Genomic DNA, 13,459 nt, shown 5'->3' with positions numbered 1-13,459 from the left:
TGGCGGGTGTTGTGGGTAGCTGGCGAGTGTCAGCTGACCCTGCGCCCTAGCTACCCCAGTGCTTTTCTGACCGGAAGAGGCTTGTGGCCCTATGACAAGTTGATTCTTCCTAACCACCTAAGAATGCACTTAAAGCCTATGTAACTTCCTGCCTCAATGATCACCTGTTTAGCAGAAGGACTACATGGAGCTAGGGATTTTTCTGGATTGTTTGTTGAATGACTGAGTGGGTGAATGTTATGTTTCAGAGGCAATTCTTGCATATTCAGTGGCTATGACCACTATCATCATAAAGAGGCAGAACTACAGAGAGACCAAGCGATTATATAAATGAGCATTATACACAAATATGCAAATGTGAGAATGAGAAGGTGAAGTGAAGATAATGAAGATTTACAGTACAGTTTTCTGTGAAAGTGTCAACAGGAGAACTGGAAGTTGGTATGAGATAGCCTGTCTTCAGTTGAATATTTAATCAGTAGCCTATCAAAATCTAGTGCCTTGGGACTTTCTTTTCCTTAAAAAAAATTAAGATACTTCATTAGGTCAGAAACTCTGTAAAGCAATATTGTAGTGTCACTAAAATAATTGCAAAATATTTATAAACATTGCCCGAGTCATTGCTTATTTGGCTAAGTTTTCCTATAGGGAAAAGAAATTCCAGGGGGAAGATAGTCTCTTGATTATATGTGTGAACACATTTATCATGAATAGCCCAAGTATGTGAGCATTTATCAACAGCCTTGGATACTCTGTGGATGGAGAGACTGCTACATCGAAACAAGATTTTTTTTAACCCCTGAGTATTCTATTTTTATGATTTTTCTTTGTAGCCAAAGTATTATAAATCTAAATATTATTCCTGATACAGGTACCCTACAATTTTCTTTTCTTGTGATTCGCCCCAGTCATCAACCTTGTTTTCTAAATACTCCATAGGTGTCTGACTTAGGGGACAGATCTAAGCCTCAAATGGCAGGACCATTTCCACTTCATACCCTCAAAACATAATCCATTGGAGAGAACATTGGTTAGACTGTGGCTTTGGGAAATTAATTCACCTCTCTCAGACTCTTCCCTTTTCTTGTATGTTCAGGAGATAGACTAGTTTATTTCAAATTATTCTGCAAATTGTTGAGGGCAGTGCTCCTAGGCTGGTTTAGCTGAGTGTGACCTGGGCTAAGCATTTTGGTGGAAAATCTTCTTGGTGTTAACATTAGTCAAGAGACTTCATTTATTGAAGAAATCAGAAGCTGCATGGAGGAATCTGATACTACCCCCTTGCCAGCATAACATCTCAAGCCATGCTCTGTTTCATGTGTGCAGAGAATCCTATGGTGAATTAGAGACAATTTATTTGAAATCAATTTGATCTATTCCTTGCTCTAAGGCAGAGCATGAACACACCAGTTCTTCTAACTTGAAGGTAGGTGAAATGACTAGAGTCAAGGCACTAAGTCTATGGGTCACTATCAATATCAATTAACTCATTTTTTTCTCTATCGCTGTCTTTATAGACTTAACATATTCATGTGAAGATTCTCCCCTTCGTTTCCATGTTTCTTGGTGAGTTATTCATTGCAAAAAGAGGCAGAATTTATCAATTGCTAAACATGTTAGAGTAGAAGAAAGAGAGGAATAAATACAGAAAGGACAGAGTTGATGAGTAGGAACAGGTCACCTTAAAATAGACAGGTTATCAGATGTGCTTCTTCTTCATGTTGGAAAATACATCCTGGAAACACAGGACCCTGAAAAACTTTTTCGTATCTCTGAGTTTTGTCTCAAATTGGTGTATTAAATTAACGTGGTACAGATGCTTGTATTTTTTAGTGGATCAGAAATGATGTTCAACCTCAGAGAAAAGGCATTACTCTTGTAGGTAAATAAATATACACAATGACTTCTTACAACTCCTTTGTTTTGTATCATGCTTATACTACTAATGATGTATGATTCTGGGTAAAATGGACAGGCATAGTGGTTAAACTGGCTGATATTAAATCCTGGCTCTGCTGTTTTGTAGTTATTCATAAGCTATAAATAGTACAAATTAATTAATTTATTTATGTTTTTTATTTCTTCATATGCAAAATCTGATAACAATCAGAGGCAGTTTTAAAGTTTAATATCAAAATTGGGATGGATAAGCATACATGATTTCAAGCATGATATATAAGAACACAAGACAGCTGGATGGGTAAAGATACTGGCTTCCAAATGTCATGATCTGACTTCATTCTCTCACATATAATCCACACGGTAGGAGAAGAGAACTGACTTCTATAAGTTGTTCTCTGAGCACCACACTCACACTTTGGCACACATACACCAATAAATCAAGAAATGTCATTTAAAATATTAAAAAATGCCTGGAGCTGTGGAATGGCACTAAATGTATGAAGAGGTGGCCCGTTTGGCTAAGTGGTTAAGAGCACTTACTACTCTTGTAGAGGACTTGGGTCCTTACAACTTCTTGTAACTTCACTTTCTGGAGATAGGGTGCTGCATATGACCTGTACAGGCCTCTCAATTCTCATGGTGCACATTTGTACACTCAGAAACACTCATATACACACAAAATTAAAAAAGGAGAGCTAGCCTTTCATACTTACTAAAGTACCATTAGAGACTTAAGAAAAATAGAAAACATAGTTTTGAGTAATATAGTATACTTTTGATTGGGAAGCATAACATGCACATTACAACGGACATGCATGCATACAATGCACAAAATAACATACTAATTGTTACGCATGATAAGGTGTTACAATGACAGAGAGGCATGAGAGCTTTATTCCGTAGCAGAGAAGTTCTGACTACACTGTAGAGAGAAAGAACAGAGAGGGACCACCTTATGATAGGCAATTGCTGCACTGTGTCTATTTGGGAACTGACTACAAGGGAGTAAATTAAGTTAGAGCAGTCTGAGAAAGACCTTGAACTCTTGGGAGCATGAGAATTTGTTCTGTGGGGCACAGGGATGTTCTTGTATAGTTTAAAATTAATTATTCTTTGATCAGAGAATAGAAGATGTATTGTGGTAGCATCACTTAGAAAAGTCTCACTGTCTAAACAAGACTTGAATTGGACTTGCAAGATGGGTAGGTTTGGAGAGGACAGGTGAAGATCGTTTGGGTAAGTGAGGCTCTATTGTGGGAATCAGCAGTGTGAGTGTGGTTGGGGATAGGTCTCTGAGTTGAGCAATGCTAAGTAGAAGCCTGGGCAGATAAGGGTGTGAATTGTTATGGAAAGAATATTAACTTGTAAGGTTTTATAATTGTCCTATTGTCCTGGTTGCTGTCTTTATGATTGCTGAGCTAATAAGAGCTTTCACTTCAGAGTAAGAAGGAAACATTCTTGTTGCTGACAAAGATTATAAGGAGGATGGACGTTTATGTCTGTTACAAATGACCATGGGAATATTTAGTCCCTGAATTAGGAAAACACACACACACCCATCCACTAACCATGTTCAGTATGTTTAAAGTTGTTTTAAGAATATTTTTTCTTGCACATGACTTTTGAGTTAATGCTTCAAACATGAGGGATCAGTCAGGGACAGGAAGAGAATTGTGTAGGGTCCAGGGTTTCTAGGCTTCAACTCAAATAGAACTAATATATAATGGCCTTTCTCCTCAAGCATAACATTTTTTTGGTTCTATAATATATTTTTATTGATTTTGAACGTCTTTTAATTAATTTTTTCAGAAAAAATTTTCATACACTGTATTTGATTCTTATTCCTTTCCAGTCCCCCCTACTCCCAGATCCCCCTCCCCATCTATTTTCATGTTCTTTTTCTTCCAAAACAAAACAAAACAAAAACAAATGAGCAATAGTAACACCCTTCCACAACTAGAATAGAAACTTCCACCATTCAAGCAACCCACCAAAGTCCTGAATCTGCTTTGTGTGGGCCAGTTACTTCTTGCTATGAGGCCTGCCCTGGAATGCAGTTGATATACTCAGTATTATTCAATGGGAGAAAAGGGATTTTTCTCTTTCTTAGAAGTTTTCAATGAAACATAGCTTTTTGGTTAGGGTTGGGACTTTCACCCACTTCCCCTTCTCCATACTGGGATTTTATCTGGCTTGGTCCTGTGCAGGTCTTGTGCAGGCTATCAGTTTCTGTGAGTTCATATGGACATCAACCCTATTGTGTCTGGAAACAACCTTTTCCCTTTCAAAAGCGCTGTGTTTCCTGTATCTATTCTTTCTATTGCTCCTACTTGCGGGATCCTACTGAGCTATTTAGAAATTTCTCTGTCTCTTTGTAGTGACTGACCCTCAATAGACTTAGTGGGAGATGGTGGGAAATGATTGTAGAAGAGTGTGGAGAATTTAGTGATTCCAATACTCTCAGATATGTGAACATTCATTAGGAGATGTAGAGGATTTTGTCTTGAGTAAAGTGAGGACCGGCACAGCTGAGGACGGGACACAGCATAAAAGACATTGGGAAAGGTCAGAAGGAATAGGAAAAAAGTCCTCTATAAAGTGTAGTTTTATTTCCTGGTGAGTTAATGATTTTGGGAGTTCGATCTGTAATTGGTGACTGAGTCATGCTGGCCTATTCTGCTTATGCTTCAGTAGGCGTGAAGACTGAGCGGCATTGCTCCAGAGGGAGCTTTTCTCCTTAGGTTTGCTCTGAGTCACCATATGATAGCTCTGCCATGCCACAGCACAGAGGGAAGGCAAGCCCCTTGATTCTGAGCTTGCTTTGGTCTTCTCAGCTTGCAGAACTATGAGCTAATAAATGTTATTCTTTGTAAATGACCAAGTCATATGAAGCATATGAGTCATTTATATGCTTCAGGTGTAATAATTCTCCGAGGAACAGAAGGACACAAAGAATTGGAGCAGAATGGCATCAAAAGGAATATGCAAGAGGAAGACCTATTAAATGCAATGAAGATAATATAAATACATGATCTATGTATCCATCTCCCCACCTTTCTACCTAGAATGTATCTTGAACTCTTAAATTCATAACGCCTTGTGATGATTAGAGAGATACCTGGGCTGAAAGTTAGAAAAACTCATTCTGAGTTATATTTTTTTTTTGTGTGTGTGACTATTGATAAATAAACATTTCTCTGGACTTCTATTTTTCTGTTAATAGCTAAATGAAATTAAAATATAATAAATTATCCCACCAGAGTAGTAACATTTAGTGCTGAATAAGAATGTACTGGTGGAGTAGTAAGTATTTAGCAAACAGCCTGAGTTTTTGAGAATGCTTTTAGTGAAATTAACTTGTGCTGCAATGCTTTGACTTTTTTTCAGCCTTCCTATTATCTGATGTTCAACACATGTGAGCTGACCCAATGGTCCATAAAAATAATGTAACCGAGTTAATTTTCACTGGCCTTTTCCAGGACCCAGAGGTTCAGAAGTTGTGCTTTGTGCTGTTCCTTCCTGTGTACCTGGCCACATTGCTGGGCAACGGTCTTATTTTTGTGACAGTCAGCATCAGTAAGACTTTACATTCTCCCATGTACTTCTTCCTCAGCTCCTTGTCCCTGGTGGAGATCTGCTACTCCTCTACAGTTGCCCCTAAGTTCATCACTGACTTACTTGCTGAGGTTAAAACCATCTCCCTGAAGGGCTGTCTGACTCAGATATTCTTCTTCCATTTCTTTGGTGTTGTTGAAATCATTTTGCTAGTGGTGATGGCCTATGACCGCTATGTGGCCATCTGCAAACCTCTTCATTACATGATCATCATGAGTCGTCAAGTATGTCACATGCTGGTGGCTGGCTCCTGGCTGGGGGGCCTCATTCACTCCATAATCCAGATCATCATCACTATTCCATTGCCCTTCTGTGGTCCCAATGTAATTGACCACTACTTCTGTGACCTGCATCCATTACTTAAGCTTGCTTGCACTGACACCTTTATGGAGAAGTTTATTGTAATGGCTAACAGTGGTCTGTTCTCTATAATCTCTCTCTTCATCTTGGTGTCCTCCTATGCTGTTATCCTAATCAGCTTGAGGAAGCATTCTGCAGAGGGGAGACGGAAGGCCCTCTCCACCTGTGCCTCACACATCACAGTGGTCATTCTGTACTTTGGGCCTGGTGCATTTATTTATATGAGACCCTCCTCTGCCTTCACTGAAGACAAGCTTGTGTCTGTGTTCTACACAGTCATCACTCCCATGCTGAACCCCATTGTTTATACTCTAAGGAATACAGAAATGAAAAATGCTATACGTATGTTCTGGAGCCAAAAAGACAAGTGAGGGTCCACAACAAAATTAGAAATATGTCTTGGGTTTTGTGCTTACTGAAATGGGTTCTGTTTTCAGTAGAAATTTCTTTTTATTCCTTTTTTTTTTTTTATAAAATCTACTACAATCATCTATATGGTATAATTTCTTAGGAAACTTCTGTGGTCTGCTTTTCCTTAAATATTAGTTCTAAAACTCACCTACTAACATGGATCCGGGTCTTTGAATTTCAAAGCTTCATTTTTACTATTTAAGCTAATGTTTCTTGTTTTGAAACTACATGTTATGTTTACTTATAGCTCATGCTTTTATGGTTTCTAATCTTTCCAGTGATTAGAATGTGGTTAAATATGGATGATTGTGAGGTATTTGATTTGATGTGATTTCCCCTATTTACTCTGCAGAGCTGTCACACAGCAGAGAGTGGTCCATCCTCTTTTTTTTTTTTTTTTTTTTATTCCCTGGAAACTCCTTTCCAGTGTCATTATTGTCCTTTAGGACCACTATGAAATAAAATAAGGGTTACATATGAGCTATGACAGCAGGCTGTGGGCTTGACACAGTGTGACTGAGAGTTGGGTGGCATACACATAAATAACCCTGGCAAAGTGGGCATTCATGTCCTCAGAAGACAGAATGGAACAATCTGAGAATTATAACTTACAAATCTCATTTCTGCAATTTCCCATTTAAAGTCTTTATGGTGATAGGTAACCCTAGATAACTGAAACTGTGTATTCTGAAAGAATAATCATTTTAAATTTGTGTTATTATATACTTTTTTTGCATGTTAATGGAAGCAAATACCTTGTGTTTGAGCACATCATTTCTAGAAATTAGAACACTGTTTTTTATAAGTTGATGGTTCATGAGCCATACACTTGTAAAAGAGAAGCAGGTAATGAATGTTGGTTATTCTTTATGCTCAAGGAAGCCCTGAGTGATTTTATGTCACTTGGACATTTGTCAGCATGTGCAGATACTTGATTTTCATGGTGGCAGGAGTTAGTGGAGACTTAGGGAGAAGCCACAAAAGTCCCAAGTTCCACACTAAACAGCCTGTCACAGCTCCAAGGACAGTCCACTTGTCTTGTTCATGCTCTTACAAGAACTTAGCAAACAATTGTTCCATCTATTTTTTTTCTTTTGAGACTTTTAAGTCTATGGCAAAAAACCAAACCAAACTGAAACCAAAACCACTACAAATTGTAAATATTAAGACAACAAAGAATTGTACAAGTCAGTATAATGTCAGAGTGGAAAAAAACTGCAATTTTAAATTTTTTTTGGAGCTTCCTGTAGCAGAGTTAAACAAAAATCCAAAAGGATCTTTGATGGTGACACAGAACAGCTTTGTAAAATTTCAGAATTTCAAACTTATTCTGGCATTATTTATCGCTCCTCCCTTATACTCCTTCTGTATTAACCCTCCCATCTTTATGGTGTGAACCCACTTCCTGTTTTATCCATTTTTCTCTTCACATCACCCATACTACGCATACTCTTGCAACCTTTCCCTCCATTTGTTTTAATAAATGGCTTCAGGAAACACAAGACCTTGTTATGCCTATACCAACAATTTTCAGTCACTAACATCCTAGTAGGTATAATGTTTTAAGGCAGAGATCATGTATTTTTGCAGAACATGTTTGTATCCATGACATTCAGTCACATCTCTGACTTGAAGCAAAGTGTAAATACAAAGTACTTTTTCTAGGACAAAAATCTAATTCGTTAGTTTATCCCTTCCTCTTTCACTCCACAACGTCTTTATGTATTTATGGCTATAACATGGTATTTCAATAATGTATCCAATGTGTCATTATTAGATCATAGTAATTGTTATACATATCACATCTCATACTCATGATTTCATAGGCTTTCTACATTCAAATTTTTATCTAGTACTGATTATAAAATATTCACCAATCATTTTCACTCACCGTTCTCTTACATTCTATGAAAGACTGTAAGTATTTCCTGTTCTCCCCCTGATCCTATTAACTGCATAGAGAACATTTGACAAGTATCTTATAGGTGAATGATTACTTCTTTCCCTTCTTTCTGCCTTCCTCCCTTTCTTTTCATCTCCTGTCTTTCTTTCTTCTCCTTCTTTTCTTTTCCATTACTCAAGATAACAACTTGTGTTTAGAAAAGGAACCAAGCAAGGGAACCATCATGGCATATTTGGCCATGAGGATATTAATCTCTTTTTCTCTTCTAATGTGGACAAGTACATATTTCTTTTCTGATTGATGATGCTGATTGCCATCTTCTACCTTGGGTCATCTCACCATGATCATCAAAAAAGTTTGTGAGTCAGTTTTACTTCTTGTGACATAATGGTGCAAAAGACAGACATTGTGCCCTATTATACTATCTAACATTCAGACTAGAAATTAACATTAAAATGACAGTTATTCTGCTTACCAATCAGAATGATGAAGTAAAATAATTGTTATGAAAATGAAATAATTTTGGCTCATCCCAATATAAAAGTACAGAATATTATAAATTTATATATTTTCTTAATTCAGAGGAATCAGGCAGGAGTGAACTACTTGTGTTGACTACCACACTTCATGGATGTTTTAACTCCAGACCTGTGTCTCTTCTTTTAAGTTGATATACCATATTTATTACCTTCAAAGTCTGTTACCATTTCTTGGTGAAAAATACCAGAGAAGTGAGTCTAAAATGCCATTTCACCTTTCAGAATTTCCATGTCACCCACAATCTCTCAGAATTATCAACAGTGGATAGACTATCATAAAGTTGGCCCCTTTCAGCTTTGAGATGACTAAGGCCTGCACTTCATTTTCTGTGCATCTGTTGATATTTATCCAGACCAGATAAATTAATGACAGCAGCTTCCAGAGAAAATGGATCTAGCATTCTAGATTTGTGGTCCTTTTCTCTTAGGGATACTGGTTCAATATGTAGATGAACAGTAGCTATAAAATTATCACACAATTCTCTGTCTCCATTAATTGTTAATCATGGATGATGTGATAGTTTCAATAGTCACATTGACAAAATCTAGAATCACCTGGGAAGGAAATTTCAATGAGGAATTGTCTAGTTTAGTTTGGCCTATGGGCATTTTGTGGAAGAATTATCTTGATTAATAGTCAACTCATCCACATTATATGCCACCATTCCTCAGGCAATATATATTGGTAGAAGAGGAATGGACAAAATGAAGAACAACATGCTTGACTTAGTCCAATGCTTTCTGCCATTGACTGTGGATATAATGTGACACTTGATTTTTGTCAAAGAAGCCAAAACCATACAATGGACAAAAGGAAGTATCTGTAACAAACGGTGCTGGCCTAACTTCTATTATAGGATAAAGAATATTTTAATATTTGAATACAAAGTATAATAATCATTTTACAGTGATAGGTTTATTGTTATCTTACAGAGTCAGCATTTCTTTTAGTTGAGAAAGGTCAACATTCTCTTAAGTAGTCATTTTGAAATATTTACCAGTCATAGTTGCCTTACTGTTTTATAAAACATTTGGAATTGTTTTTCTTATCCAACTGGTGAAGGTTTAAATAACTTCTACCTATTCCTTTCATTCCACTTGTTCATAAATAACTTATGTTTCATCTAAAAGAAAGCCTACTGAAGGTATTAGCAGGAATTAATTGGTGATGCACTTATAAATTTTTCATTTTCTTTTTTCTTTTTTTTAAAGAAAAAAATCATCAATATTTATTTATTTTTCAATTTTTTATTAGATATTTTCTTCATTTACATTTCAAATGTTATCCTGAAAGTCCCCTATACCCTCCCTCCGCCCTGCTCCCCTACCTACCCACTCCCATTTCTTGACCCTGGCATTCCCCTGTACTGGGGCATATAAAGTTTGCAAGATCAAGGGACCTCTCTTCCCAATGATGGCCGACGAGGCCATCCTCTGCTATATATGCAACTGGAGACACGAGCTCTGGGGGTACTGGTTAGTTCATATTGTTGTTCCTCCTATAAGGTTGCAGACCCATTCAGCTCCTTGGGTACTTTCTCTAGCTTCTCCATTGGGGACCCTGTGTTCCATCCTTCTGATGACTGTGAACATCCACTTCTGTATTTGCCAGGCCCTGGCATAGCCTCATAAGAGACAGGGAGATTTAGGTCCAGCCAGTGTATGCTCTTTTGTTGGTAATTCAGATCTGAAAGCTCCAATGGTCCAGGTTAATTGACTCTGTTGGTTTCCCTGTAGAGTTCCTATCCTCTTAGGGGCCCACAATGCTTCTACCTATTCTTCCATAAGAGTCCCCAAGCTCCATCCAAACTTTGGGTGTGAGTGTCTGTTACTGTTTGAGTCAGCTGCTAGGTAGAGTCTCTCAGAGGACAACATGCCCCTGCCATGCATGTCCTTTAGGGGATTGGGTTGCCTCACTCAGGATGATACTCTCAAGTTCTGTACATTTACGTGCAAAATTTATGATGTGTTGGTTTTTAGTAGCTGAATAGTATTCCACTGTTTAGATGTACCATGTTTTCTTTATCCATTCTTCGACTGAGGGACATCTAAGTTGTTTCTAGTGTCTGGCTATTATAATAAAGTTGCTATGAACATAGTTGAACAAGTGTCTTTGTGGGGTGGTAGAACATCTTTGAGTTTATGCTCAGGAGTGGTATAGCTGGATCTTGATGAACCATTCTTAGTGTTCTGATAAGAGGCCAAATTGATTTCCAAAGTGGTTGCTCAGTTTAGACTCCCACCAGGAGTGTTCCCCTTTCTCCACATTCTTGCCAGCACATGCTACCTTTTGAAAATTTGATCTTAGCCATTCTGATGGGCATAAGATGGAACTCCAGAGTTGTTTTGATTTGTATTTCCCTGATGACTAATGACTTCAATCATTTCATTAAGTGCTTCTTGGCAGTTTGAGACACCTGTGTTGAAAATTCTCTGTTTAGTTCTATACCCCATTTTTAAATTGGGTTATTTGTGTTGTTGGTGTCTAACTTCTTGTGTTCTTTGTAAAATTTGTATATTAGCCCTCTGTTAGATGTACGATTGGTAAAGATACTTTCTCAATCTGTGGAATGCAGATTTATCTCATTGACAGTGTCCTTTGCCTCACAAAAAGTTTTGCAGTTTTAAGAAGTCCCACTTATGAGTAGCTGGGGTTCATTCTGGTTGACACCAGCCCTGGGCCACCTTGGGCACGAACTCAGCAGACAGTCCCATGGTCCCCAGAGGATTGTCCATGCCGCAGGCACCCTAGCACATCCAGGATCTTAGGTTCACTGGTGAGTTGAACACAACATCTGTTCCAAAACAACCCGAAGGGGCCTGTGCCAGCAGGAACAGGGACACAGGCAGCTGGGGTTCTTTCCAGGCAGAGCCAGCCCCAGGCCACCTTGGGTGTGAACTTGATGGACAGTCCCACAGTCCCCAGAGGACTCTATGCCGCAGGTGCCCTAGCACACCCAGGATCCTAGGATCACTGGTCTGGATTAAAGACGAAGTTTCTTAGAAAACCAAGAAGATGGAATTATAAGAAATGTTGCCTGGCATTTGAATGATGGCATCTACGTTAGAGTTGTAATTTCTTTTTTTAAATTGTTTTTTGACTCTACTCACCTTCGCCCCCAGAGGAGAGTCAGCCTCCAGGGAGGCCTCTGACCCCAGAACTCATGTGAGAGCACTATCTTGTATCCTGGGTCTCTCAGAGACCAGTCAGCTCAGGAGAGCATGCGGGCGGCAGAAGCAACAGAACTTCTTGAACAGGGTCCCTTCAGGCCTTGATCTTCAGCCAGGAGGTGGATCTGAGCTCCAGACCTCTGTGCACCTTCCCTGCAAGAGGATAGCTTGCCTGCAGAGAGTGCTCTGACCACTGGGACTCAGGAGAGAGTTGCACTCCCAGGACTGCTGACAGAGGCTAACAGAATCACAGGAGGAACAAGCTCCAGTCAGAGACAGCTAGAACATCTAACACCAGAGATTAACAGATGGCGAAAGGCAAATATAAGAATTTTACTAACAGAAACCAAGACCACTCAGCATCATCAGAATCTAGTGTGCCCACCAGAGCGAGTCCTGGATACCCCAACACACACCACAAAAAGCAAGATTCAGATTTAAGATCATATCTCATGATGCTGGTAGAGAATTTTAAGATGGGCATTAATAACACACTTAAAGAAATACAAGAGAACACGGCTAAATGGGTAGGATCCCTTAAATAAGAAGCACAAAAACTTCTCAAAGAATTACAGGAAAACACTACTAAACAGGTAGAAGTCCTTAAAGAGGAAACACAAAAATTCCTTAAAGAATTACAGGAAAACACAACCAAACAGGTGATAGAATTGAACAAAACCATCCAAGATCTAAAAATGGAAGTAGAAACAATAAAGAAAACCCAATCCACGGTATCCATCTTCCTTCCTGGATCCCATCAAGACTAGTCTGCACAGGTGAGAGTGTGGACTACAGAAGCTAACAGCTTCTGGGTCAGGCAGGAGCTACAGAGTTTCAAAGGCAGGCCCGTTTTTGGGCTCCAGACATCTGGGCACCTTCCCTGCCAGAGGAGAGATATCCGCCCGGCTAGGGAGGCCATTAAAGGAGCATCTGCCGGAGACATCTTGGTTGCCGGAGACATCTTGGTTCCCGGATTCTGCCAAGACTAGTCTGCACAGGCTCCAGGCATCCGGGAACCTTCCCTGCCAGAGGAGAGGTGTCCACCCCTCCTGGGAGGGCTTTGCCTGAGCATCCAAGGGAGCCATCTTCTTCCCGGATCCCACCAAGACTAGTCTGCACAGGTGAGAGTATGGACTACAGAAGCTAACAGCTTCTGGGACAGGCCCTGTTTGGGGGCTTCATCTTCTGCTGGGAGGCAAATCTGATCAACAGATATCTATGCACCTTCTCTCCAAGAGGAGAGCTTGCCTGCAGAGAGTCCTCTAACCACTGAAACTCAGGAGAGAGCTAGTCTCCCAGGGCTGCTGGTAGAGGCTAACAGAATTACGAAAGGAACAAGCTCTAACCTGAGACAACTATAACAACTGACTCCAGAGATTACCAAATGGCGAAAGGCAGACGTAAGAATCTTACTAACAGAAACCAAGACCACTCACTGTCATCAGAAACCAGCACTCCCACCTCAGCCAGTCCTGGGTACCCCAACACACCCAAAAAGCTAGACCCGGATTTAAAGCTAGACCCGCATATCTCATGATGATGGTAGAGGACATCAAGA

At 39.3% G+C, this 13,459-nt stretch overlaps 1 protein-coding gene across 1 annotated transcript; it reads left to right on the top strand.

Moving 5' to 3' along the window:
• The first annotated feature begins 5,330 nt into the window (after positions 1–5,330).
• Positions 5,331–6,248, top strand: LOC110289032 (olfactory receptor 142). The gene has a single exon (XM_021155242.1). It carries the CDS (start codon positions 5,331–5,333, stop codon positions 6,246–6,248), a length of 918 nt encoding a protein of 305 aa, XP_021010901.1.
• The last annotated feature ends 7,211 nt before the right edge of the window (positions 6,249–13,459 follow it).

This window comes from Mus caroli, unplaced genomic scaffold (genome assembly GCF_900094665.2).
Source record: "Mus caroli unplaced genomic scaffold, CAROLI_EIJ_v1.1 scaffold_20689_1, whole genome shotgun sequence".
NCBI classification, from domain to species: domain Eukaryota; kingdom Metazoa; phylum Chordata; class Mammalia; order Rodentia; family Muridae; genus Mus; species Mus caroli.
This window is presented reverse-complemented; position numbering and strand designations above follow the sequence as displayed.

Excerpts from the sequence above, each read along its gene's own strand:
- LOC110289032 (XM_021155242.1), top strand. The coding sequence starts at position 5,331 with ATGGTCCATAAAAATAATGTAACCGAGTTAATTTTCACTGGCCTTTTC.